Source organism: Pseudoliparis swirei, chromosome 18 (genome assembly GCF_029220125.1).
Source record: "Pseudoliparis swirei isolate HS2019 ecotype Mariana Trench chromosome 18, NWPU_hadal_v1, whole genome shotgun sequence".
NCBI classification, from domain to species: domain Eukaryota; kingdom Metazoa; phylum Chordata; class Actinopteri; order Perciformes; family Liparidae; genus Pseudoliparis; species Pseudoliparis swirei.
In genome coordinates, this window is record NC_079405.1 from 26,749,065 (window position 1) to 26,773,400 (window position 24,336).

Sequence of the window (24,336 nt, forward strand, 5' to 3'; positions counted from 1 at the left end):
GAGCGACCGCGGGTCTTTTTGTGCTGCGGGTTAAATCGCGGCGCTTCCGGTCTCGCGCGCGCAGCGAGCCGCCAGCTTGACGGCGTTTCTCGTTCACGACCTCATTCCAATATGGCACAAATGGCCACTGCGCATGTTCTGCCGCCTATATGCATCGGAGCCCGGCTGCATCACGCTGACTTCCATCTTCACGCACACAATAAAATACCACAGTCAAGACTCGAGACCGCAAATGTGGAAAGCGTCACAAAAGAAGAAAAAAAAACACACCTTCCTGTTTGCTTTATTTCTGACAAAGACACACGACGGTAAGCGTGTGCGCTCGTTTTAAAATGGGTGTTTTTGTGTTATCCCCCAGCGGAATCAACACTTAGTTAATGCTTGAGCTGGAATTAATTGCACATATAATCGACCCACTTTCGATAAGTGGGAGTGTTTGTTTTTTTTGTGCCACGAAAATAAATAAAGTAAGCTTAAAGAGTGTGTTATTGAAGGTGACCTCGAGTTCGCTTAATATTTTATTCATTCACCTTATTATTATTTTTTTGAAGTACATAAATAGCTCCACAATTCACAATAAAAGGCTGAATGGGCAATTGCTTTGACAATCCGTCACAGTAACGCCCTGTCATTTTGTGACTGAATTTGGTTCTATGTGTCATTGCTGTTACGGCACTTCTGCTGCACGAGGCTGTCAAGTCGGGGTTTTTTTGGGGAGGAGAGGGCGGGAGAAAACTGCTGAAAATATCCCCATTGTGAGTGCGATGCTCAAAGTCCATCCACGTCGTGTTATAAATGGGGATTACTCAATTAAATAAGCCGATTTATCGTTTAGGAAAGCGTTTCTATGAGCCAGAAAAAGCCTGAAACAGGTGTTGCCGTTCACTTGGAGCATGAATAAATAAATACATATTGTAATATTAATAGACCACAAAGACCAACCCTCCGGATGCTTTATAACAAAAGAAAATGTGCACGCGTTGAGGTGAAAACAGTCGCCGTATATACATTAAGCTATCGGATCGTGAACAACCGAAAGAATTTGGAGAACCATGAAGACATAATAAAAAAAGGGGGGGGGGATTTACTCTTAAATCCATCTTTGTTTAACTGCAGCGATGCTCTCAATACAAGCTTTCAAACAAAAGCCTCAAGGCAACTATTATAAAGGAAATTATAGGTTAAGTAATTAAACAGAGATAAAAAAAATACGTATTTGTTGCTTTTATTATTTCGAGTTTTTAAATGTGTGAGGAGGTCATTTTCAGTTTTTAAAGCGTCACAACTTCAATGCTGCATTGGTCTACGATGCCGTTTGCATGAACGTCTCAACAACTTGGTTTATTGTACAGCGCAGGTCGCTATTATTCGACTCGTGTTAGTTATTTGTTGACTTGTCCACACCCTGCAGTGGGCAGCGGGTTCCTGCTGGTGGACAGAGGACGAGGACAGGTCATAAAGCCGTGCGCACTGCAGGAATGTCTCCCCGCCTTTCGTCCACACGAAGGGGGTGCAGTTACGGCACCTGACCGCTAGATGTCAGTAAAGAGCCAGACTCGGCTCTTTCTCTTTTTAGGTATAGTGACCAAAATCCCACGTGGTACCCTTCCAAAGAAATGCAACATAAGTGAATAGCACTGGCATTTCTTTAAAAAATAATTACCTTCGCATTGAAAATGCGGAAGGTTATGTTTTGATCGCCGTGTATTTATTTATTTGTATGCGTGTTACTCGCATAACACAAAAAGTATTAAACCGAATCGCATTAAATTTGGTGGGATGATTGGTTATTATCCGGGGACCATTTGATTAGATTTTGGGATCAATCGGGTCAAAGGTCAAGGTCATGAAAAGGTCAAAATCTTCTATTTACCATAGCACGGTCAATTTCTATCCAATTGGCATGCAACTAATGCCAAAATGTTCATAATTCAATGCCCAATCTTGTGATATGCGAAGGTATGTATGCGCTCTACCGAGTGCCCGTTCTAGTTTCTGTTATGAAGCAGTACGATATGTATATTCACACATGTAAATTAAATACAAAATGTAATCAAGTGACACTGGCTCACAGGGATTTAAGAGTTTACAACGTATTTATTCATAATCAGATGTAAAAGATAAGTAAAAAAGGACACCCATAACTCACAGGCAGCTCATTGGAATGTACACATAAATTTTCCATATACAGCATTATTATTTTCATGTTAAAAATCCCTACATTTAAAGTAACATAACACATTTTAAAAAAGACCCAATGCCCATACCTCCCACACAAAATCACACATCCTTCAGCACAGATACAGGTTAAGTACCATAACACTGCTGTCCAATAAGTGACGGCAGCCCAGAAAAATCAATATTGAGTGCAGAGCGATTGTTTGCACGCCGCTTCAGTTGGACTTTCAGCGAGAGCTTTTAAAACACGAGACAAAAACTGAAACCAGATTAATGCTTTTCAGGTTAATGCGAGACTCTGGGATGTGCTTAGAGCACCGCCCACATTCCTCGAGACAGAAGGCGATGGAGGAACTTCAATTCAGAGGGATTTAGATCCTGCGAATTATAATTACAGTACGGTCGATGATCTGCTGATATCCGAGGTGTCATCACGAGGCGAAATGACAGAAGAGTAAGGAAAGACAGAATGCATCATTGACTCCCCCCCCAGCATTCATCATAAGAACCTCCCTTAATTTCCTGGAGCGTTATATTCTTTTATACACCTATACAGTTGATCTCTCTCGTCCTCTGATGGAGGAACGATAGAAGTCACAGTCAAGTCCCAAAATCTTTTCCATGTTCCCGTTATCCATCCGGGTTCAACTCGAACCCAAATCCAGGGGCGAAGACCGCGTTCCCAAACGGAGCACATGTGTTTCCTCTTCATTTGCTGATCATGCTCTCCATTTTGGGGTTGATGAAGGAAAAGCCGGCGAACGCCGCCGGGTCCATGGAATCGATGAGGTTCTTGTCCGCGTGGGAGAGCCGCGGCTTCTCGCTCAGGAACTCCCGGTCAAAGTTGCTGCAGTCGCTGGCGGATTTCTGTGGGTCAGGGATTTCAGTTTAGGTGAATGCTTACTGAGGCAAATCAGCATTCTGGATTCATCCAATCACATTTCAGGTCCCTCTATAGTTTAATAAGGAAAATAAAAACGCTCGTAGACTCGTACCACTTTGGGCTTAAAGGGAGGCTCCATTTCTCTCTTCTCCAGCACTGGCCAGTTGATGGTTTTGAAGAAGGGATGGGCACGGACGTCGCCCACCACTCCCAGCCGGCGACTGGGATCTCGCTCGAACAACTGGAAAGACGAAGGAGAGAGAGGAGACGGGCGTCGATGAGGAAATCAATCAAGGTGAGTAATGTAAACGCTGTATCACACGTGTGTCCTGTTGGGTACCTGTTCAATGAGGCTCTTGGCCTCCTTGGTGATCCAGCGAGGGTAGTGGGGGGTGTCCGACCTGATGGACTCAAACAGCTCGTCCTCGTCGTCGCCTTGGAAGGGCGACTGGCCGATGAGCATCTCGTACACCAGCACGCCGAAGGACCACCAGTCCACAGAGAAGGTGTACTTCTGTCCGAGGAGGATCTGAGAGGAGAGACAGTTTCACAAAGATTTAGACGCTAGTGACGAGAATGAGGACACACGGGTCGAGACGGGAGCACTCGGATGTTTTCCACCAATATCGCGTGGCCAATGAACACAAGAGCAGGTGTAAAAACCTGCCATCTTGACGTCTTGGAGGGCTATAGACTGAGTGAAGGAATGCATTGCAAGGTGATGGTCAAAAAAATTGGTAAAACAATTAATTAGAATAATCAATAGATAAATGTATATACATACACACATAAATATATATATATATAAATATCAAATATATACACAAACATAAATAAATATATATTCTATATATACATACATACATAAATATATATATATATACACATCAAATATATAAACACATAAATAATTATATATATATTCTATATATACATACATATATATATATACATATCAAATATATAAACACACATAAATAATTATATATATCTATATTTATATATACATACATACGCATATATACATACACATATATACATACATATATATATGCATGTATATATATGCACATAAATATATATATATACACACACATATATACATACATATACACACACACACACACACACACACACGTGACCTCCTCTAACCTCCGGTGCGATGTAGTCCGGCGTTCCACAGAACGTGGTGGCTTTGACGTCTCCGAACACGCTCTCTCTGCACATGCCAAAGTCGGTTATCTTGATGTGTCCGTCTTTGTCCAGCATCACATTGTCCAGCTTCAGATCTCTGAGGAGAGACAACAGGAAGAGATGCATTTACAACGTACAGCCGTCTTGCAGCGCAGTGTCCTCTGATTGGAGCACTGTGGTCAGAAAGGATCAGAAAAAGAGAGATTTAGTGAACATAGAGACGGCGGCGGGGTCTTTACCTGTAGATGATTCCTTTAGAGTGGAGGAACTGCAGTCCCACTATTATCTCGGCACAGTAGAATCTAAAAAGGTTCAAACGCGCAAAACAACCATTAGTCACGGCGCCGCCGTGTCCAGGAGCCGGTTCCAGTTCCAGGTCCTCGCGGCTTCTTTATTAAACGGCGTCCCACGTGCTCTTACGTGGTTCTGTTGAGATCGAAGCGCCCTTTGTCTTGGATGTGGAACATCAAGTCGCCTCCATTCAGGTACTCCATTACGAAGAAGAGGTGCTCCTGTGCAAACAAACACAATATGGTCAGTGTGTGTGTGTGTGTGTGTGTGTGTGTGGGAGAGAGAGAGAGAGAGAATGGATTCAGACAAGGGGGAGTTCTGATGCCGCCGCCCGTATTGATTCCCGATTGAGAGAGCGTGGGTTTCACCAGCGGATGGAGGGGTGCTTACTTTAGACTGGAAGGTGCAGTAGAGGTGCGTGAGGAAGGGGTTCTCCCAGGCGAGGGCCAGGACCCTCTTCTCCACCATGGTGCACTCCACGTCGTCGTCCATGAGAACGACGTCCTTCTTCAGGACCTTCACGGCAAAGTACTGGTCCTTCCCCTTCAGCTCCGCCAGCAGCACCTGGGGGGGGGGGGGGTCAAAGCCACTCGGAGTGAGCACTTCATGAGCGCGTTTCATGGAGGACAAACATCCAAAAAACGAAGAGGGTTATTTCTACTGGATGTTTGAGCTCACTGCCAGGGACTCAGATGCACCTTCCATCACCTGCTCCTGTGTTCTCTCCAATAGGTCAACCTTCATGTTGGGTGTACGTCTTTGTCAAATGATGCCTTGCATCTGTAGTGATTGATACATAACGCTCTGTTCTCATCTGAAACCTTTCACGTGGGTGTGAGGGAAGCGGTGAAACAGGGAGCAGGTAGACCTCGTCCATAAGAAAAATGTAAAAAAACTACACTACAGTCGAGCTGGTCATTAATTAATTAACTCTAAAATGAGAGCAGAAAAAGAAAATGATATCAAATATGGTAGAAGGAAGATGTATGATTGCTAAGATACCATGATTAGAATCTCGTCTTGAAATGTGTGCCCGTCTTCATTTCACACATCTTAATGGGGACATGAATATATCGATTATGACCGCCAATTTCATGGCCATATTTGGAAGATAGGAGACTTCTACAAACATTCACATGGAGACAATTTCAGGATGAATGCGTCTTGTACTATATTTAGTTATAATGATAATTAATTTAATTTATATCGTGCTTTTTAAGTTGCTCATAGACATTTTACATCAGGGGTGTCAAACTAATTTTCACCGTGGGCCACATCAGCATCATGGCCGCCTCTTAAAGGGCCGGTGTAACTGTATAAACTACTCAAACATATTGTTAAATAACTCTCTTTGCATTTCATTATTGTTTATTTGAGTGTACAATTATTGTAACATAAGAACATGTCTCTCATATTATAACATACATCCATTTAATTTGAAACCTTCAAAATAAAAGCACAGGATATTTTTCAATTTCTTTAAGAAAAGGGGACCGTGTGTCTTTTAAGCCGTCAGGGGCCACAGAAAACGATGTGACGGGCCGTGTGTTTGACAGCTGTGCTTTACATGTTACATCGATACACCGTAGACACAGGGAGCAATTCAGGGTTAAATGTCTTGCTCAAGGACACATTGACCAGAGCGGGGATTGAACCGCCAACCCCCCGATTGAAAGACATACTCGCTAAGAACTGACCTACAGTCGCCCCTATGCGTAGACACCATTGGCGTAACGTGTCTGTACAATGTTTAAAGTGTCTTCCAGTTTCATGTTCACACGATCATTTTCATGTTAAATTAATTCCGGAGAGCATTTGTAGACGGGCACCCCGGGGGGCCTACCTTGCCGAAGCTGCCTTTTCCCAGCACCTTGTGGAACACCAGGTGGTTCACGTTGAGGCGTACCCGGGGAACTGTAGGTGTGTCCGGGCCGCCCGGGCTCAAGCCCTCGCGCGCCTTGCCGTCTCCTATAAATGCACATTTGCACACAGAGTCAATACGTATGCAAACCTGAATGCAAAGACGCATGCAAACTCAGACAAGAGGATATGTTTTTTTAAAAAAGACAACCCCCGACATTCCTATTCCCGTTTGATCTTTGACGACCAAACTTGATTTAAACAAAACAACCCGTGCGTGCGCTACACTGAAGCCCTCTTACCACCAGAGTCCACTGTTGCACTGTTGCAGTCCTGATAGATCCCGATGTCTTCTGTACTGGAATCATCAGACTTCCTGATAGATTTCTAGAAATGAAAAAAAAAAAAAAAAGATTGCTAGAATATTCTTGGTAATTTATACTTTAAAAAAAATATTATTTTGGCATAAAATGAACAGAAAAGTCCACGTAAACTTAAAATACACAAACCTGGCTGATTTGAGACAGAACCTCTGCCAGTAGCTTCTGGTTGATGCCGCACAGGTTGGCCACTTTCTTCTGACAGTTAGCGTGTACGTTCATGCCACATTCTGCTCGGAGGTGTGAATGAAAAGTGGATCGGTCAGGCGGAGATGCAATGAGAGGAAGCAGGGGGGACGGGACAGATGTATCATTTTTAAAAAGACACTTTACCTTCACATTTGAGGCCCTGCTTGTAGAGGCCCCAGAGCAGACTGCCACAGTGGTCACAGAAAGTGGGGCTCTTGTAGTTATGTTGCTTGAAGCGATGCGGCATGTCGATCTTGAAGCGCTCCTTCTGGAACTACAAGCACGCAGAGATCCATTGAAACACGCAGGAAGCTGGTCATACGGTAACACGGTATAGACGCATGCGGGAATATGTTTAGCATGTTTTTTTGTTGCTTTTGAGATGAATGAAATTCGTATTGAATCTACACACCGATGTTGTTTGTAAACTTTGTTTGAATCCGTGTTTAGTTGGCACTTTTGCTTTAATATTTGCGGATATTATTGAAGAGACCGAGATGGAGGCGTGCCAGTGAAATGTTTGTGGCTGCAGGAGTTCATACTTTACAAGATGTTTTTAAGAATTCGTATGTATCAATGTATCTGCCGGGCTGATGACTCATCTTAGTTTAATCAAACATAAAGTTTAGTTCAACGCGCTACCAGCTGTGGAGATATTGGCACAGCTGTCTATTCATAAAGCATTCATAGTTCTATGTATTTTACTTGTGATTTTGTACGTATTTTATTCTATTTATTGTTTTGTACTACCTGGACCTTGAGTCTGAAATCAAAGTCTGATTGATTGATAGATCGAGGAGAGGCTTTGCGTTGATGTTGGAGAACATTGACTCTGCTCACCAAGGTGTCCCGACTGTTGGCTGCCGTGCCGGTGCACCTGCCGATGATTTTATCGATGCATCTCTTGTGGATTGCCGCGTTGCATTCTGGGGGAAAAATAAAATAAAATGATGAATACATATGTTGTTAAGTGTGAAGAATACCTCAAAAAAAGGATGAAATGTGATTAAAAATGCACAGGGCATTCAGTGAAAACACTCACGTCTGCACTTGTAGCCTTGCTTGTTGAGCCCCCTGTATGGGGAGGAAAAAGGAATATAATTGAATCTTTGTAGATGAAGCAAGAAAAAAGATTTTCCTCGACCATTACTAAGAGAAATATGGCCGCTGACATCAAAAGCAATCCACCAAGATTTATTTAATAGTATGCTTGTGGTTATGACAGTGATGTACTGTACTGTAGCTAGCGTGCAGATAATTGGCAAACTACCAAGCTACCAAACTACATCTGCAGTCTCTATAGAAACTCTCCCCCAAAGCATTATGCAAGTGCACAAAGAAAAAAGCATGAGACACTCATTACGAGGAGTTGGCGCACTCAACCACTCAAACAAATGAATTTGTCAACAGCATAACAGGAAGATATCTTTCACATGTCCGATCATGAGATTGAAACTTATGTTTATATCAGAATGCTCAGATGATAACACACACACACACACACATGCAGAAAACTGAAGTAAAACATCAGATTTCTTCCTGCCGGATATCGTGGGACATCGTAGTCGTCGTAGCAGGAGCTTGGTTCCCGCTGCAGACATGCTCGGAAGATAACGTGACAGCTTTGTGGGATTTCCCAAGACGCCGACTCATTCCCTCAACAGCAGTCCTGGTGCTGTTTCCACCATTACTAAAAACCCCACACTGCTCCATGGAGGGAAACTAGAACCGCCACTAATTGGTCTTTTGAGAAGCATCGGTGCGAGGCTTCAGGCTTCTCTTATTGGACATCTGATGCTTTTGTCTCGTTTTGGCACGTAGAGAACATACAGTAGGGGACGGCTTCAGCGGCCTGGAATTATCAAAGCTGTGCCACTGGCATCTCGGTAATATTAATGCGGGGAAAAAACACAGAGGCGGGAAAGACGTCTGCATTTGGATAGCAGCGTTGGAAGTTACTACCATAGTCTCTTCCTGGAATCGGCGTCGGAAATACACGAGGGCAAAGGGCGAAACTGCCCCGAAGAAATATAATTTTGCCCCTGATATCACGAGCAGTGGGGCAAAAAAATACCCCCATAATTAACTTTAATAATTATGCTAATTTAATTTGTGTGTGTTCTATCTGTATTGCCTGTACCAAGTAGGAACACAAAAAATCAATCTAATTTTGAATTATAAAAAAAGAAAGAAATAAGCTATAATTGTAATTTTAAAAAATGTAATAACAATAAATAACCACAAAGAAATAAGAATACAATTGAATATGATTGTTTGATTTATGTTTTCTGTAAAAAAAATAAAATCTAAGAAAACACTAGACTACTGCCTAATAGCCTTATTATTGCCTAATAGTCTTAGTATTGCTATTGTTATGACAATTGCACATATACTGTAAGCCTTAATAAGTAAATGTATTATTTTTGAACAAAGGTTAAATGTTATTTCACAAGTTTCAAATAGTGCCCTCAAATTTATTTTTAAATGCTCCTGGATTTCAGCCAGTGGGGGGAAAAACTGGCCCCTAAAATATGTGAATATCCTCCCCTGCCTGGAATGCAGCAGATATACAACAACAAAAGCAAAAGAAGTATAGTGAGATCACAATAATGACGTCGGGCAACTCACCAGACGAACTCTCTGCACACGGAGCAGAAGGTGGGTTGGCCGAAGAAGGTGGCGGTGAACTCGTGGTTCTTGATGATGTGTATTTTGGGCTGCTTGAAGGCTCCTCTCCTCCTGTTGAGGGTCGTGAGTCCCTCCTCACAAGACACCTTCATGGATGGCTGACACATCACTGAGAAGGGGGGGATATAAAACATCAAAACTACTGCATTTTGCATTTCTATGTTTCTCAAACGCCTTTTAAAGTGCAGATAAAGAGTCTGAAGATAAACGGCGCAGCGAGTTGGGAGTCGTGTCAATTATTTAACCACCCAAATCTTTTACAATCTAGCCGATGAGCTTTATTGACATTGCCTTGAATGGCGTCACAGTGTGTATCGTCATAAATTAGTTATCAGCTCTGACAGCCGAGGGTTTATTTAGTGAAACATGCCCCCTGGCTGTAGAAGGGGGCCTCCGGTACCGCTGCTAAATGCAAGGTAAACACAGGAAGAAAAAAAAGGCATCTTGTATAGAGCGGCTTCGACTGGCTCGAGTCAACGGGGTCAAAGGTCACCCAGACACCACAGCAAAGGAGGCATCAGAGAGGTAAACAAAGACGGCCGAGAACTCAGAAAGAGTTTCGGGGGGGGGGAATAAAGGGATGGAGGGAGGGAAGAGATAGAGGGACAATAAAAATAAAAAATAAAGGAGTAGCCTTAAAAGAGATAATAGATAGACGAGGAGAAGTGGGAAGAGTGACGAGGAGAGCAAGATAAACTGCTTTTCCTCTCTCTGCCACTCCAATGACAGATGTTCAGGTTTGGACAGCGCATCAGGGAGCTGAGCCGAGGCGGTTTGGGAGGGGGGGGGGGAGAGAGGGGGGGGGAAGCCGTTCACACATGCCTAAAAATACTCCAGGCTTGCTTTTCAGGAAACCTGCGGAGTGTGTAGGAGGGGAGCTGGTGGAGTGTGGAGCTCTTTCACACACACACACACACACAGCGCCTCCCACGCAGAAACTCCCCCTGAACGGAGCCGGTTTGTAAATCTTTACTCCCATTCCCATGTTGGCAGATGGCAGAGACTGTGGTGGAGATGAGGGGGGGGGGGGTCCCGTCTGGGGGTGGTGAGCTAACGCGACGCTGCCGCTCCGCCCAACTTCTGCTTCTTACAGCTGAAGTGAAACTGGAAGAGTTGTTGTTTTTTCAGAAAGGACACAATGTGAAGCGAAGCTGCCAATGAGGGATCATTTGAAGTGCTATTAAATATCATGAAGGGGCCAAAAATAGATATCATTTAATGCCCCACCTCCCCTCTCCCCATTCCTGAAAGGATAGCCCACCGATATCTAAACTAGCAATCGGCCTGATATACGACACGCCGTCCTTGTCGAGACATTTCAACTGACAAACGGGTAGTTACCCTTCTTGTTCCACACGCATACGCTGTGTTCAGTTTGCTTGCAACATATTAAAAGCCCTGACAGTCCCGAGGCTAATTGCCCATCTGACCTTGGAGGCCTGCGATATGGCCACACCTGTAGTCAGCTGACGAGCTCCACTTGACACACGTCAGGTTCACCCCGTGGCATTCTGAGGGATGCAGTTGGCTCCAGAGCATGAAGACTCCGCCCCTTTCCAGAGAGGTCCACGATGACTAAAACATGCTGTGGAACTGTGGTTGTGTGTGGGAAGGAATATAAACACTACGTAGGGCATCATCTGCGCCAGCAGAGGGCACGTATAGACACTGGAGGAGAGTGTTTTTTCTGTGGATCGACATGATGATGGTGGTGGGAGGGGGGAGGCGGAGCAAAACAAAAAAGAGCGACGGCAGCAGATCTTTTCTGACAGCCGTGGGCAGTCTACTATATTCAGCTGTAGAGCCGACAGTCCCTGGTGGTCTAGTGGTTAGGATTCGGCGCTCTCACTGCCGCGGCCCGGGTTCGATTCCCGGTCAGGGAACTCACTTTTGATGCTTTTGGTTATTTAGAAACTTCATCATGAGTCACAGAGGTCCCTGAACACCACACGATTGTTTTTGGCCCTGTTTCAACAAAAAGTTGATTCTCTGATGCAACATATTTACAAACAGGATTTAGCGACATTTGAATCTAAATGTGATGACGGTTGTGGAGTTGCTCGTGTAAATTGGAGAGCCGCTGTTGATTTAATCCGAACTACGCCCGCATGATCCCGATGAAGCAGATTGGATGTTAAACTCTGAATTAAATATCCCGGAATATTTTTTGAACAGAGAGTTAAAGAGTTTTAACAGACGTCATACTAATGTTTGAATTCTACTAAATATTTAACGCAGTGGTTTTTACCTGCATCACTGTCCTCCAAGAAGAACTGCACCGCCATCTGGACCTTCCCTGAAGGAAGCAGGTCCAACCAGAACTCGGCCTTGCCGCTGGTCTTGGAATTCTTACAGCGCTCCGCCAGCACCGACACGCCGACCGTGGCCTTGGCCAGCGGCTCCTCGGCGCTCTGCATCAGGACCACTTCGATGACTCGGCCCTCGTAGATGTGAGCATCAAACGTGGCTTTCCAGGCCGGGTACATAGTGGGCTTCCTCTGGACCAAGGTCTTTCCTCGCTCTGTGAAAAACGATCATCGTTAGGAACAAAATGTCCCAGCTCAGAGTGTCTGGAGCCGGTCGAGAGGTTGCTTGTGGATTTGCGAGCCCGGGAGATGGCGGCCGGTGAAGCAATTGAACTTGGGACGTCGGGTCCTCTATCTCGGTAAAAACATAACCGTGTGTGTTTGTGTGTGTGTGTGTGTGTGTGTTTACATACCTGTGTTGACGGACTCCTTCATCTTGATGGCGCAGATGGGAGGTTCAGCCAGAGGAGGCAGGACGCCCACGTCATAATCGTTGAAGGTGATACGCAGGAAGGGTGCCATCGTGACTTCTCACCGAAGCCTTCAAGAAAAAGAAAAAATAATAACCCATAGTTAGAACACACACACGCACACACAATTTAGCTAGAGAATAGAGGGTGGCATATGCACATTTTGTAAAGCCCCTTGAGGCCGATTTGCGATATTGGGCAATATCTTGCCACGCGTATTCATTTTCATTACCGGCATCGCTTGGGTTCTGCACTTAAAACAAGAAGGAAGAACCCCTGTGGCCAGCAGTGTCCTCAGATGTGAAACCACAGAGGAAGTTTCAACTTGAGACATAACTTTGGAAACTACCTGCCATTAAATGAGGGAAGCATAAACAAACTCATTCATGTGCCCTGCTCCCATGAGCACAGTTTTTATTTTATATTTATTTAACCAGGAAATGCCTCATTGAGATTAAAAATCTCCTTTACAAGAGTGTCCTGGCCAAGGCAGTAGCACGTCACACAAAGTTCCATACAATACAACATAAAACAGTGACAGACAATATATAAAACGAAAAACAAAATCACAGTTTGGGGTTTCCAGCTCAAGAAAAGACAAACAAAAGGGTCAAAAGATAAGCAGTAAAGTGTCTTTGCTACTTGGCAGTTTTCACATTGATTGTGGGATTGTGTCGATTTAGCTCTGAATCAATCTAGACGAGCATCGGGCCAGAAATGCTGGATTAGATCTATAATGCTCAAAGAAAAACAACCTAATTCAACTCCCTTTTAAAAAGGTATTCACCTCAGACGAGGTCTTCTCATGCATGAGCTGTACTAAAATGTATTCATTCCCCTAGAGCACAGGTGTCAAACACAAGGCCCGCCGCATCGTTTTACGTGGCCCCTGGCGGCTTTAAAAACACGTGATCACCTTTTCTGAAAGAAATTGAAGAACAATATCCCGTGCTTTTATTTTGAAGGTTTAAGATTAAATGGATGTATGTTGTAATATTAGAGACATTTTCTTATGTACAATATGTCTACACTCAAATAAACAATAATCAAGTGCAAAGAGGGTTATTTTACAACAAATTCGAGGAGTTTATAAAGTGTTTCCGGCCCTTTAACCCTTGTGTTGCCTTAGGGTCATTTTGACCCGAATCAATATTACACCCTCCTGTTACCTTTATATTTACTAACATATTTTACCCTTTGGGTTCAATTTGACGCCAGCAATTAAAACCTCCAGAAAATTATTAGAATTAATATTGTTTTCCAAGTTTAAGTGTGAGGCACTTTATGTTTGTTTGTTGACTACCGAAAGAACACCGACATTAAACATTGAATGGGGTCAAATTAATCCTAAGGCGGGGGGAGGGTGTAATATTGATTCGGGTCAAAATGACCCTAAGGCAACACAAGGGTTAAGAGGGCGGCCATGATGCCGATTTGGCCCACGGTGAACATGAGTTTGACACGCCTGCCGTAAAGTTTCAAACCTCATTTAAAAAGCACAAAACTAAAACAAAAAACCACAGCTTGCAAAAGTGTCCACCCGGTTCCTTCATTGCTCCACTGACAGATTTGCTCACTGGTTTCCATGCGTTTTGAACACTTCCTCTTAGTGGGTCCTTGTGTGTTTTGAAAGTCCTACCGTAACCATTCCTAACCTGCCGGCAAAGGAGAAGCACGACAAAAACACTGCTGGTGGTTGGAGAACAGAGAAAATACGAGTGCAAAGTAACGTGCGATGTGAAGTCAAATGAAATGCGAGGCTTCGTTATGATGCCTCGCATCTCATTTTAACGTACGTTCTCAAAGTGTGGGTCGTCGTCGTGGCGACGGCGTACCCGTCATCAAGATCGTTTCACATCACGCGATTCCTTCACACTGCACCTTTTGTGGGCTTTTTAGAAATTCCTCCACTCGGTCTCCTGCGACGTCGGTCTCTTGCGCCATCGACATAATCTCGCTTTAATAACAACACGGCGACACGGCGCGCCTGTGATTTCGGGAAAACAGCCTGGCGCTTTTAACCGCACAGTGGTGTTTAGCTTCTCTGTGAAAAGGGCATTTCTGTGCAGTAGTTTAAAAAAAAAGAAAAGCTAAATGCACAGAAGCGTGTCCTTCTCTCTCATGAACTCCTGGAAAAGGAATGTACTGCAGCCCCCCCCCCCCCCCTCCCTCCTCATCCTATGTTTTCTTTTAGCAAATAAGGATGAGCTTAGTTTGTGTTCATGTTCACACACGATGACAGACTCAATGCTATTTTGAGCAGAGGGACAGAGTAACAAAAAAAAAAAAGAGATAGAGAAAAGAAAGCTTCTGAAGGATGGTCTTTCTGAGCAGAGAGATTTTTTTTGAAAAAGTGGAAACTTCGTCTCTAATTTCTCAATTTTTCTCTCGAGACGGCACAGAACAGATCTCAGGTGAGCCTGTAGGTTCATCGTCTGCAGCTGAGCATACAAGATCAAATGCCTTCAGGGTATGTGGTGTGTGTGTGTGTGTGTGTGTGTGTGTGTGTGCGGGAGACATTTGGGCACCAACAGACGTGTGATCGCTGCTGGCTTGATTTTCCAGACGAGCGAGAAAAATCTGAATGGAGAAGTGAATGACTAACACTGGACGTGTCGATATCCATCACCCCTTGCTTTGGAGTTAAGCCTCTTAGCGCCCTCTAACTGCTCCAAACGCCAGAGGTTACTCAGGAGCCAGGAAACTTATAGAACTTATATGTTTGTTAGTGACCGATTGTAACTTTTTTCCAGTAACTGCTGCTTACAGCGAAGAGAAATTACGTGATTTTCTTTCAAATGGAGGGAACCGACAGAGTCCCATTACTGCAGCAGCTCATTCAAACCAAGGAGCTTTGTGTTGCCACAGAGCCACCGTGTATTCCACTCTGTACTGGTCCAAAACCACAAATCCCTTCCCAGGTTTTAAGTGGGGTCAAGATAGACGATTAAAAAGGAAAAAACAAGCAGGATCTCTGCAGCTGTCAAACTGCACCGACGAATAAAACATCTGTACGTCTCCTCGCTAGAATTACATTTTTCAGGGATATTGTGGATTTTCAGGAGGATGACACGTATCGTAGTTGGTGTGTAGTCTTTGAGTGACCTTTACTAAACAAGCGACTGTTTCTGAGTGGGGTCGGGAGGGGTCGAGAGACTACTGGAGCTCTCATAATACGGCCCACGCATGCTCCCAGACAGACGGACGGACACTCGAGACATCAATAATATTAATCTTAGTTATGGAGCTTTATTATACATTTTTAGAGTCCACTTCCTCTATACTTTACACACACACACACAGACACACAGTCTCTTATGTAGGCCCACACATACACAGCCATTGCTACAAAGAAAAGAGAGCCGTGTTTCTCCAGAGAGAGAGTGGAAAAAATGAGCACATGCAATCGCAGGAGGAAGGGGTGGGTTGAGCAAAAGAGAAAAAGAGAGGAAAAAAAAAAACTGAGGCCAGTGGCCATGAGGAGAAATCAGACCAGATTGGGCTTCAGGAAATACAGCCACAGAGCAGTCGACTACCAATGAGATGCATATTGCTCACAAGGAGCTTTCGCTACCCTCAGGCTTTCATCCTCGACTGGAAGGCCTGTGAAGTATTTTAAGTTTATGTGTCAACTCTCAAAATAATGCATGAATTACACACTGACTGGAAGAAGTATGCAGAAAACAGAACAAAAATGGAAGTAACTCCAACATGCCGACCCGTTTTATCAGCTCTGAGGACGCTATGTGAACTATAACCATATGCAATATATGTCAGGAATCGGCATTTAATAACGACAACTTCAAGCAGGGTTCTTACACATTTTGACCAATGCATTTCCAGGACTTTAAACCAAATTTCCATGACCAAACTGAAATCTCGGTACAAACATGAAAAATGTAGAACATTTTACGTATTGAGAGCGTACGCCGGCTTATATTTTGAGCGTCTTTCTTTAAAAAATATATTAATTATTTCAAACTCGGCGTAAATGAACATGTGAGTATTACAAATTTTCATGACTTTTCCAAAACTTGTATGATTTAAGTTTTTTCCATGACTTTTCCAGGCCTGGAAATGACCATTTCAAAATTCCATGACTTTTCCAGGTTTTCCATGACCGTACGAACCCTGGTCAAGAAACGGATTCCTCGAACAGTAAATCGCGCGATGAACTGGACGGCGGAGATTTGAGAAAGTCGCTCATAAAAAAAAGTGATAGCGTTATTCCATGACATCGCGAGATGCGTGAGTGTCTGCAATCATCGAAGTCTTGTTCGCGGAAGTTCAACAAACAAGTCAGTGGTTCGGTATGTGCAGAGTTACTTGGAATGTCATTCAGTGTAAGTGGTTGTCCAGCAGGTCTAACAGGTCGGGAAATATTTATTGAACGTCAACATTTCATTTGAAGGATTGACTACAGACGGGCAACAACAACAGTTCCCTCCTTCCTTCGTCACCTTGAATTCTTCTCCCAGCGGAGTTGATTAGAAAATCCTCAAAATCAAAGAAAGATGTGATTAGATTACTGATATACAGTATTAATCCCAACACTGAAATTGCATTTTTTGAGCTGAAAGGGATTCTGTCTAAAAAAAAAAAAGAGCGTGAATGTTTAAACCCCTTTGCGACACAATTATAAGGGAGGTTTGTTTACATATATTTGAGGAAGAGTGTAGAACCTGGAGCCCATTCTTGACTATACAGACCCTCGATCGTAAGACGTGTATAAAAAGTTGACCGTCTCTTTAGGCGCAGACAGTGGGGCGGACGCTCTTCACGGTGAAGTTAGACGCCGGACCTCGATTCCCTTGCCGGCAAAACGTAAATATTAAACCCGATGATTTAAATGGAGTTCATGATAACTTGTTTGATTACAGTATATCTCTGGATATTGAAAGGGCTCTAGTTCCTATACACTGTTCACGTGATGTGAAGGTATAAAACACGCTCAGTACTTTTAGACTGTATATCTATATATATATATATAGAAGTACCAAAAGGCAGCAGTGATATGCTTTTCTTCTAGAAGACATTCAGGACAAAAAGGCACCACAACCTAAACATGGAGACATATCTTTTCCACATCAGACATTTCCACTTGACATCGGAGGAAACGCACAGGTGTGATAATAACAACACCTAGCACAACAACGGGACTCGGAAACCGTCTCACCTAAAGAGAACGAGGCCATTATCGATGACGCCTTTTTCTATTGTCTCGTTAAAAAAAAAAAGTAGATTTAACCTTTTAATACTTCGGTTGAAATTCTGCGGACTCGATACCGATCGGCCTTTTTCGTGGAAGACGTCGCTGAAGATGGCATAGGGAAAAAGCATAGGTCTTAATGAAAAAAATGGCTTGGGTATCATTCGGCCGCTTCGGTTTCAGGGTTCTGGTATCGTGTAGAGATGACTAAACTCAATTGGATGAGAAGTGTTGAGAAACCGTCGGCATATTATAAACAGGCTCCTTTGAGTCAGCTCATCGACATATAATTGACTTAATAATAATAATAATTAGGGCTGTCAATCGATTTAAAAAAATTAACTAATTAATCGCACATTTTGAAATTCATTAATTGCGATTAAAAGTTTTTTTTCTTTCTTCTTTTTAAAGACAACACTTCACACAGAGCTGTGTTTTCAAAGAGGCTCCTACATATAAAGTGCCAGCGAGGTATTTAATATCATGGATGATAAATTGTTTCTTCAGTGAAACATCCAGATTAGTAAAAAAAAAAGAAGTATATTTGAGACCCCATTGGTCCTGTCATCTTTAACACTGAACAGCAGAACCAGTGGCCTTGGTAACTGACTGACATTCACATATGTCACGTTAACCCTCTGGAGGCTGGGCTCATTTTATACATTTTACAAAAAAATGTAAATTCACCTTTTAAAGGCGTTTGCATATGACACATACCCACGTGTTATACATCAAACATTCCAGAACAATCTCAGCTCTATTCAAGGAGGCTCAGTTGTCCTCGTGCCGTGTTCTCTGGTTCTCTGACTGACAGAGCCTCACCTGTGAGGTGGGAGGTCCTTTGTGATTTACTGAGTGTTCATTGGTTGTTTTTTTCGCAAAATGTTGACAGACAAACGGATTGACAAATCACGGTGAAGGTTTCGTGTGACGAGTTCTTTCGGCGCCGCGTCACCCGACACGTCGCCCCTCCGTTCCTCTGTGTATCAGAGGGGGAGACGGGAGGAAGGAGGAGCAGGAGGAAACCCGACTGATTCATCCACGAGTTTAAACTGATTTCTGCTCCTTATTTTCGCAGAGAAATAATTGTTTTAAAAACGGAAACAGTGTTAAACCGTACTGCCGCGGTTTGACACTCAGGAGTGAAAAAACTTCAACGAACACCGGAAGTAAACAAAGTTGCGTTAATTGCGTTAAAATATTTTAGTGCGTTAACGCGGCCAAATTAATCGCATAGATTAACGCGTTAACGCTGACAGCCCTAATAATATTATTATTATAATTCGGACTTCTATAGCGCTTTTCTAAATACCCAAAGACTTGACTGCCTCATTATCGTCACATGTTTTCAATTACAGATACGTTAGCCTGTGTTATGTTACGTTAGCCGGTGTTACGTTAGCCGGTGTTTGTCTACTCAGAAAGGGGGCAACGGAGCCGTGAGAGAGAGTTGTAAAAAGACATGAGCGGTGAAAAAAGCTGGCCTGACTGACAGGATGCCACAAAAAAAATATAATATGTAAGAAAAGTAGGACAACCAGGAAGTGTTTGACACATTCCCGGAGTGTATACTGGAACATACGCGGTGATCAAGATCAGGAAATATGAAAGAAAGAAGACGCACCCTTCAAAACATTTGCACATTTCGGTTTCCTTATCCTCCGCGATGTTACGACGAGAGAAAGAAAGGGTGAGAGAAAGAAAGAGAGCCAGAACAGCCCGGCGAATTAGAGTCGAACAAACATGCTCCACGTGGTATTTAATGTACCTGAACAAGCCAGAATCAGCCGGGCCACCCACACCCACACACACATGTACAGAGATACACACACACAAACACACACAACACACACACATAGATACACAAACACACACTTACACAAATGTACAGAGATACACACACACACACACATACACAAATGTACAGAGATACACACATGGAGATACACAAACACACACATTCACGAATGTACACAGATACACACACATACACAAATGTACAGAGATACACACACATACACAAATGTACAGAGATACACACACACACGGAGATACACAAACACACACACAAATGTAGAGATACACACACACACAAATGTACAGACACACACACACAAATGTACAGAGATACACACACATGGAGATACACAAACACACACACAAATGTACAGAGATACACACACACACACATGGAGATACACAAACCGACACAAATGTACAGAGATACACACACACACATGGAGATACACAAACACACACATACACAAATGTACAGAGATACACACACACACACATGGAGATACACAAACACACACATACACAAATGTAGAGATACACACACACACACGGAGATACACAAACACACACAAATGTACAGAGATACACACACACACACAAATGTACAGAGATACACACACACACACACACGGAGATACACAAACACACACACATACACAAATGTACAGAGATACACAAACACACACACACACAAATGTACAGAGATACACACACACACACATAGAGATACACAAACACACACAAATGTACATAGATACACACACACCTGACACCTAATAACCCGGTGTGTGACTAAGACTTAGAGTAGTGTGACTGAACATATCCTGCGTTATGGAAGTGCTCTTTATGATGATTGTGGACGTGGAATACTAGAAAACATCCCGCCATGTACTGGTTGAGCGAGTGTTCTCGCTTGGAGGTCGTAACACGAGATGAAGTTTCTCGTGTGAGAGACTTCTCGTGCACCTGGATGTGTTTTTTTATTAATTCATTCTCATTTCCGAGGAATTCAAACAAAGCAACGTAATTCTCACAAAACTTGCTTTAATCCGCCAGTGTTTTTTCGCTGAGCCGCGGTGGCATGTATTATTATTATTACGGCATTAACGGCGCCTCAAACGGCACACGGGCGTGTGCGCGCACGCTCACTAATAACCTCGAACAAAGCAGCCTTTAATGAATTTCAGCGGAGGCCGGCTTAAAAGAATCAAAGCCGTTCTTTCTTTCACCGACCGAGGTTAATGTCTAACAACCCACCTGCCACACACACACACACACACACACACACACACACACACACACACACACACACACACACACACACACACACACACACACACACACACACACACACACACACACACACACACACACACACACACACACACACACACACACACACACACACACACACACCAGATGTTTTCTGTGGAGACCCCAAAACCTGCAGGCTAAACAAGCCTCTCTTGCCCACTGCCTACACTTAAAAGCAGATTGAGACCACAGCTGACATTGCTGGTTCAAGGTTAGAGTCAGATTAATAGCTGTTGTGATACCAGAATATAATTTGACTTGGCACACACACACACACACGTCGTTCGTAATAACCGGTTCAGACTGACGGTGCATAAGAACGCAAACTTCTGGGTCACCTTTTCTGTTGTTCCCTTTCCCATCACTGAGCTCCTTGGCACATAAACCTGCTCTACCAGCATGGAATGAATCCAGCTGCTACTCTGTGTGCGTGTGTGTATGTGCGTGCGTGTGCTAGTGTGTGTGTGTGTGTGTGTGTGTGTGTGCCCATATGCATTAAGAGCGGTGTCCATTTCTGCCTCGCTCACAGTTCCCAAAGCCTTGAGACAGACAAAATAGCATCTGAGCAAGGAGAGCCGAGCAGCCTGGCATAATGCAGAGTGTGTGTGTGTGTGTGTGTGTGTGTGTGAGACAGAGGTACAGTGACAAGAGGCCAAGGACAAGTAATGAGCCAAAATATCATCTCCCAGTGCTGATTTACCAAATGCATGCCACACTGCTGTGCAGTTACGAGCGTCTGCCCGTGTAGCGATGCACAGGTGCTCTTTTAAAAAGAATCACGCATTGTTTATTGTAACTAGAGCGCTGCAGCACAGCTATTGCCCCTATTAGATTTAATATGGCACATAAAACTAAACCGTTTACAGTCCCGCTATTGCCCAAATGAGACTGGAGTTTGAAATAAACACCACTTTGTTGAGTATTCACATGCAAACTTGAAAACAATACGTACATTATTTAATTGTGTAAACACCCCAGCTCTATAGGTGACGAGTGGAGGGTGTCTTTATTTGCCGTACCTATCGGAGCTTCCTCGACTCTGCCTTCCTGTCATAAAATAAATGATCGAATATTCCCACACAAAACTAAACATAGTCTCCATTTTCCCGGCATGTTTTTTTTATTTTATTTTTTAAATACGCGCCTCGTACTATCGAGTGATCGGCGCTGCAAGCGCAGCTCCTTTTGCCCGAGCAGATGTCCTCCAAGCGGCTCACGAAGCCTCGAGCAAATATTGACACATCGGTAACTGCAGGCAGATAGTGTTACGCACGCATCACACGGCTCCATCGCCTCCAGAAGATGCAGAAACAGGACACACACACACACACACACACACACAGTCTTGCCACAGAGGCGGACTTGTGTTGGAGTTTGTGACAAGTTTTTTGTTGTCGTTTTTTTCGCAAGCGACGGAAGAGATATTTCCAAATGGGATAATGGGTTTAGAGTGTCTGGAGAGCTGCTGTGGATTCAGAAGGATGAGTCGATTACACCCCCTACACAAGAATGCAGGGTGGCGTTCAAACAGAGACTTGTTTAGTCGTCCCGCTCACTCGCGGGGACTTCTTTCCGTTGTCACAAATAGTCGCCCTCTTTGGGTTTTACATCTGGGCCCCGGTCGACGTTCTGATGAAAGATGGCGAGGCTGTTACGTGATGGAGGTTTCTATAGTTGCTGCACCTGAGTCCAAAGATGTCGGACTTCTTACACAACAAGGCAAACCAGCTCCAGTTTAATTAAGAACACACCGAGCCGAGTGAAACCACAATGCGTTTCCAATGAATCTTGAGCTGTGGACTCGATGTCAGTAGTTTCTCAGAGAGAAAACACACACACACACACACACACACGTCATTGTGTCCCAAGAGACACAACTGCACTCTCTTTCAATGTAGTTATTTATGTCATATTATTATCCATATGAATTGTATTTGTTGTGTTGCTGTGTCTTGATGCTTTGGCAATATTGTTGTTGCAACATTCATGTCAATTTAATTGAATTTAGAGAGAGAGAGAGAGATTGTCCCCTGTTATATATAATACAAGGGGGATAACGACTTTTTTACATTTTTATGTATTATTATTTATGTATATTATTTGCTATGTGTTCATTGCTTTGGTGGTGAACATCTTGAACCGTTTTCAACTCAATTTTTTTATTTTTTTTCCTACAAGAAGTTAGCTCGCGCTTCATCCCAGAAGAGGACTTCCTGACGCAACACCTCGCGAGACGAATTGGACGCGAACAAGCCGCCGCCGCCGCATTCCCCGGCGTTAAGTGTCCCACTGACCTGACCCGACCCGCGAGCACGGAAACACGGCGGGAGAGAGAGGGACATTCTTCCGACTCCAACTCCTCTCATTCCCGACTGACAGCCGCGTTTCTACTTCCACTCGTGACGCCCAAAACCGAAACTTCCGCACGAAAGCGCGCCCGCGTCAACGACTCCTGACGCGCAAACAAACTAAAGTGCCCGTCGTCCCGACTCTGGTTTTTTTGTTCCACCACCCTCAACCACAAAGTAGTTAAACTTCTCCTCGAGCAAACTGTGCGTGACTTACCTCTTCCGCTGAGCCCGCGAAGTGTCTGCTTAGTTGTTGTTTTTTGTGGAGAACCACGGTCGGTTCTCCCGGTGGACCGACTTCAACAAATCTTCAATGGTGGTTAAGGAAGTGTTCAAGTCTCTGCTTGAGCTGTTACTTAAAGCTCTCTCTCTCTCCCCTCCCTCTCTCTCTCTCCCTCTCGCTCTCTCTCTCTGTGAGTGACTCCCTACTGCGGCTCTCTCTCCAGACAGCGCGCGCTCGAGAGCAGTTCACTTGTTGTGACGTCAGCCAGGTGAATTCGCAAACACGCGGATGCGCACGGCCACAACACACACAGGTGAACACCGTATGTGCGCGCCTGTTATTTTTACGCAAGTTGGTGGGATTTCACGAGTTATGCATTCATACAAATGGAACGAAATATTGGTGTTAAAATGCTCTGAACTTTTAAATACACATTTTTATCTTTCCAAGATTCCGTTTCCCTTTAGGACCCTTGAACTTGGCATTGAGGCAACACAACCACATGAAGTGGATGTGACGCGCTGCAGTTGCACATTGAGTGTTTATGTTCCTTCAACACATTTCCCCCTCAAGTAAAACCCTCTCAAACTTTTTTTTTAGAAGAACCAGCAAACCAGGAAATCAATGCAATATGTCTGCTCATAACTGGTCTCCCTCTCTCTCTCTCTCTCTCTCTCTCTCTCTCAATTCAATAGGCTTCATTGGCATGAATGTTGCAACAACAATATTGCCAAAGCATCAAGACACAGCAACACAACAAATACATTTCATATGGATAATAACAATAATATGACAGAATTAACTACATTGAAAGAAAGTACAGTTGTTTTTCTTGGGACACAAGTGTGTGTGTGTGTGTGTGTGTGTGTGTGTGTGTGTGTGTGTGTGTGTGTGTGTGTGTGTGTGTGTGTGTGTGTGTGTGTGTGTGTGTGTGTGTGTGTGTGTGTGTGTGTGTGTGTGTGTGTGTGTGTGTGTGTGTGTGTGTTCTCTCTCTTTCTCAGCCGTG

General features: G+C 43.8%; 1 protein-coding gene and 1 non-coding gene across 2 annotated transcripts; one reads left to right on the forward strand and one right to left on the reverse strand.

The window, feature by feature from the left end:
- Positions 1-2,077: 2,077 nt before the first annotated feature.
- On the reverse strand, positions 2,078-23,450 carry LOC130208665 (protein kinase C delta type-like). Its single transcript, XM_056437922.1, has 17 exons — positions 23,325-23,450; positions 12,383-12,510; positions 11,912-12,184; positions 9,604-9,772; positions 8,018-8,049; positions 7,816-7,901; positions 7,120-7,249; positions 6,916-7,016; positions 6,709-6,793; positions 6,390-6,514; positions 4,937-5,110; positions 4,676-4,767; positions 4,495-4,557; positions 4,214-4,352; positions 3,402-3,590; positions 3,174-3,302; positions 2,078-3,045 (listed from the first exon to the last, which is right to left on the reverse strand). Exons 2-17 carry the CDS (start codon positions 12,489-12,491, stop codon positions 2,887-2,889), a joined length of 2,055 nt encoding a protein of 684 aa, XP_056293897.1. The 5' UTR covers positions 12,492-12,510; positions 23,325-23,450; the 3' UTR covers positions 2,078-2,886.
- Positions 11,475-11,546, forward strand: trnae-cuc (transfer RNA glutamic acid (anticodon CUC)). Its single transcript has one exon. It is a non-coding gene; the product is annotated as a tRNA-Glu (tRNA).
- Positions 23,451-24,336: the final 886 nt, after the last annotated feature.

What these genes read in the sequence shown, in the direction of transcription:
- LOC130208665 (XM_056437922.1), bottom strand. Translation starts at nt 12,491, where the DNA reads ATGGCACCCTTCCTGCGTATCACCTTCAACGATTATGACGTGGGCGTC. An exon ending in CCAACAGTCGGGACACCTTG is followed by an intron (nt 7,250 to 7,815) that starts GTGAGCAGAGTC and finishes GCGTGCTTGTAG; the next exon opens with TTCCAGAAGGAGCGCTTCAA. An exon ending in CCAAGAGCCTCATTGAACAG is followed by an intron (nt 3,303 to 3,401) that starts GTACCCAACAGG and finishes TCGTCTTTCCAG; the next exon opens with TTGTTCGAGCGAGATCCCAG.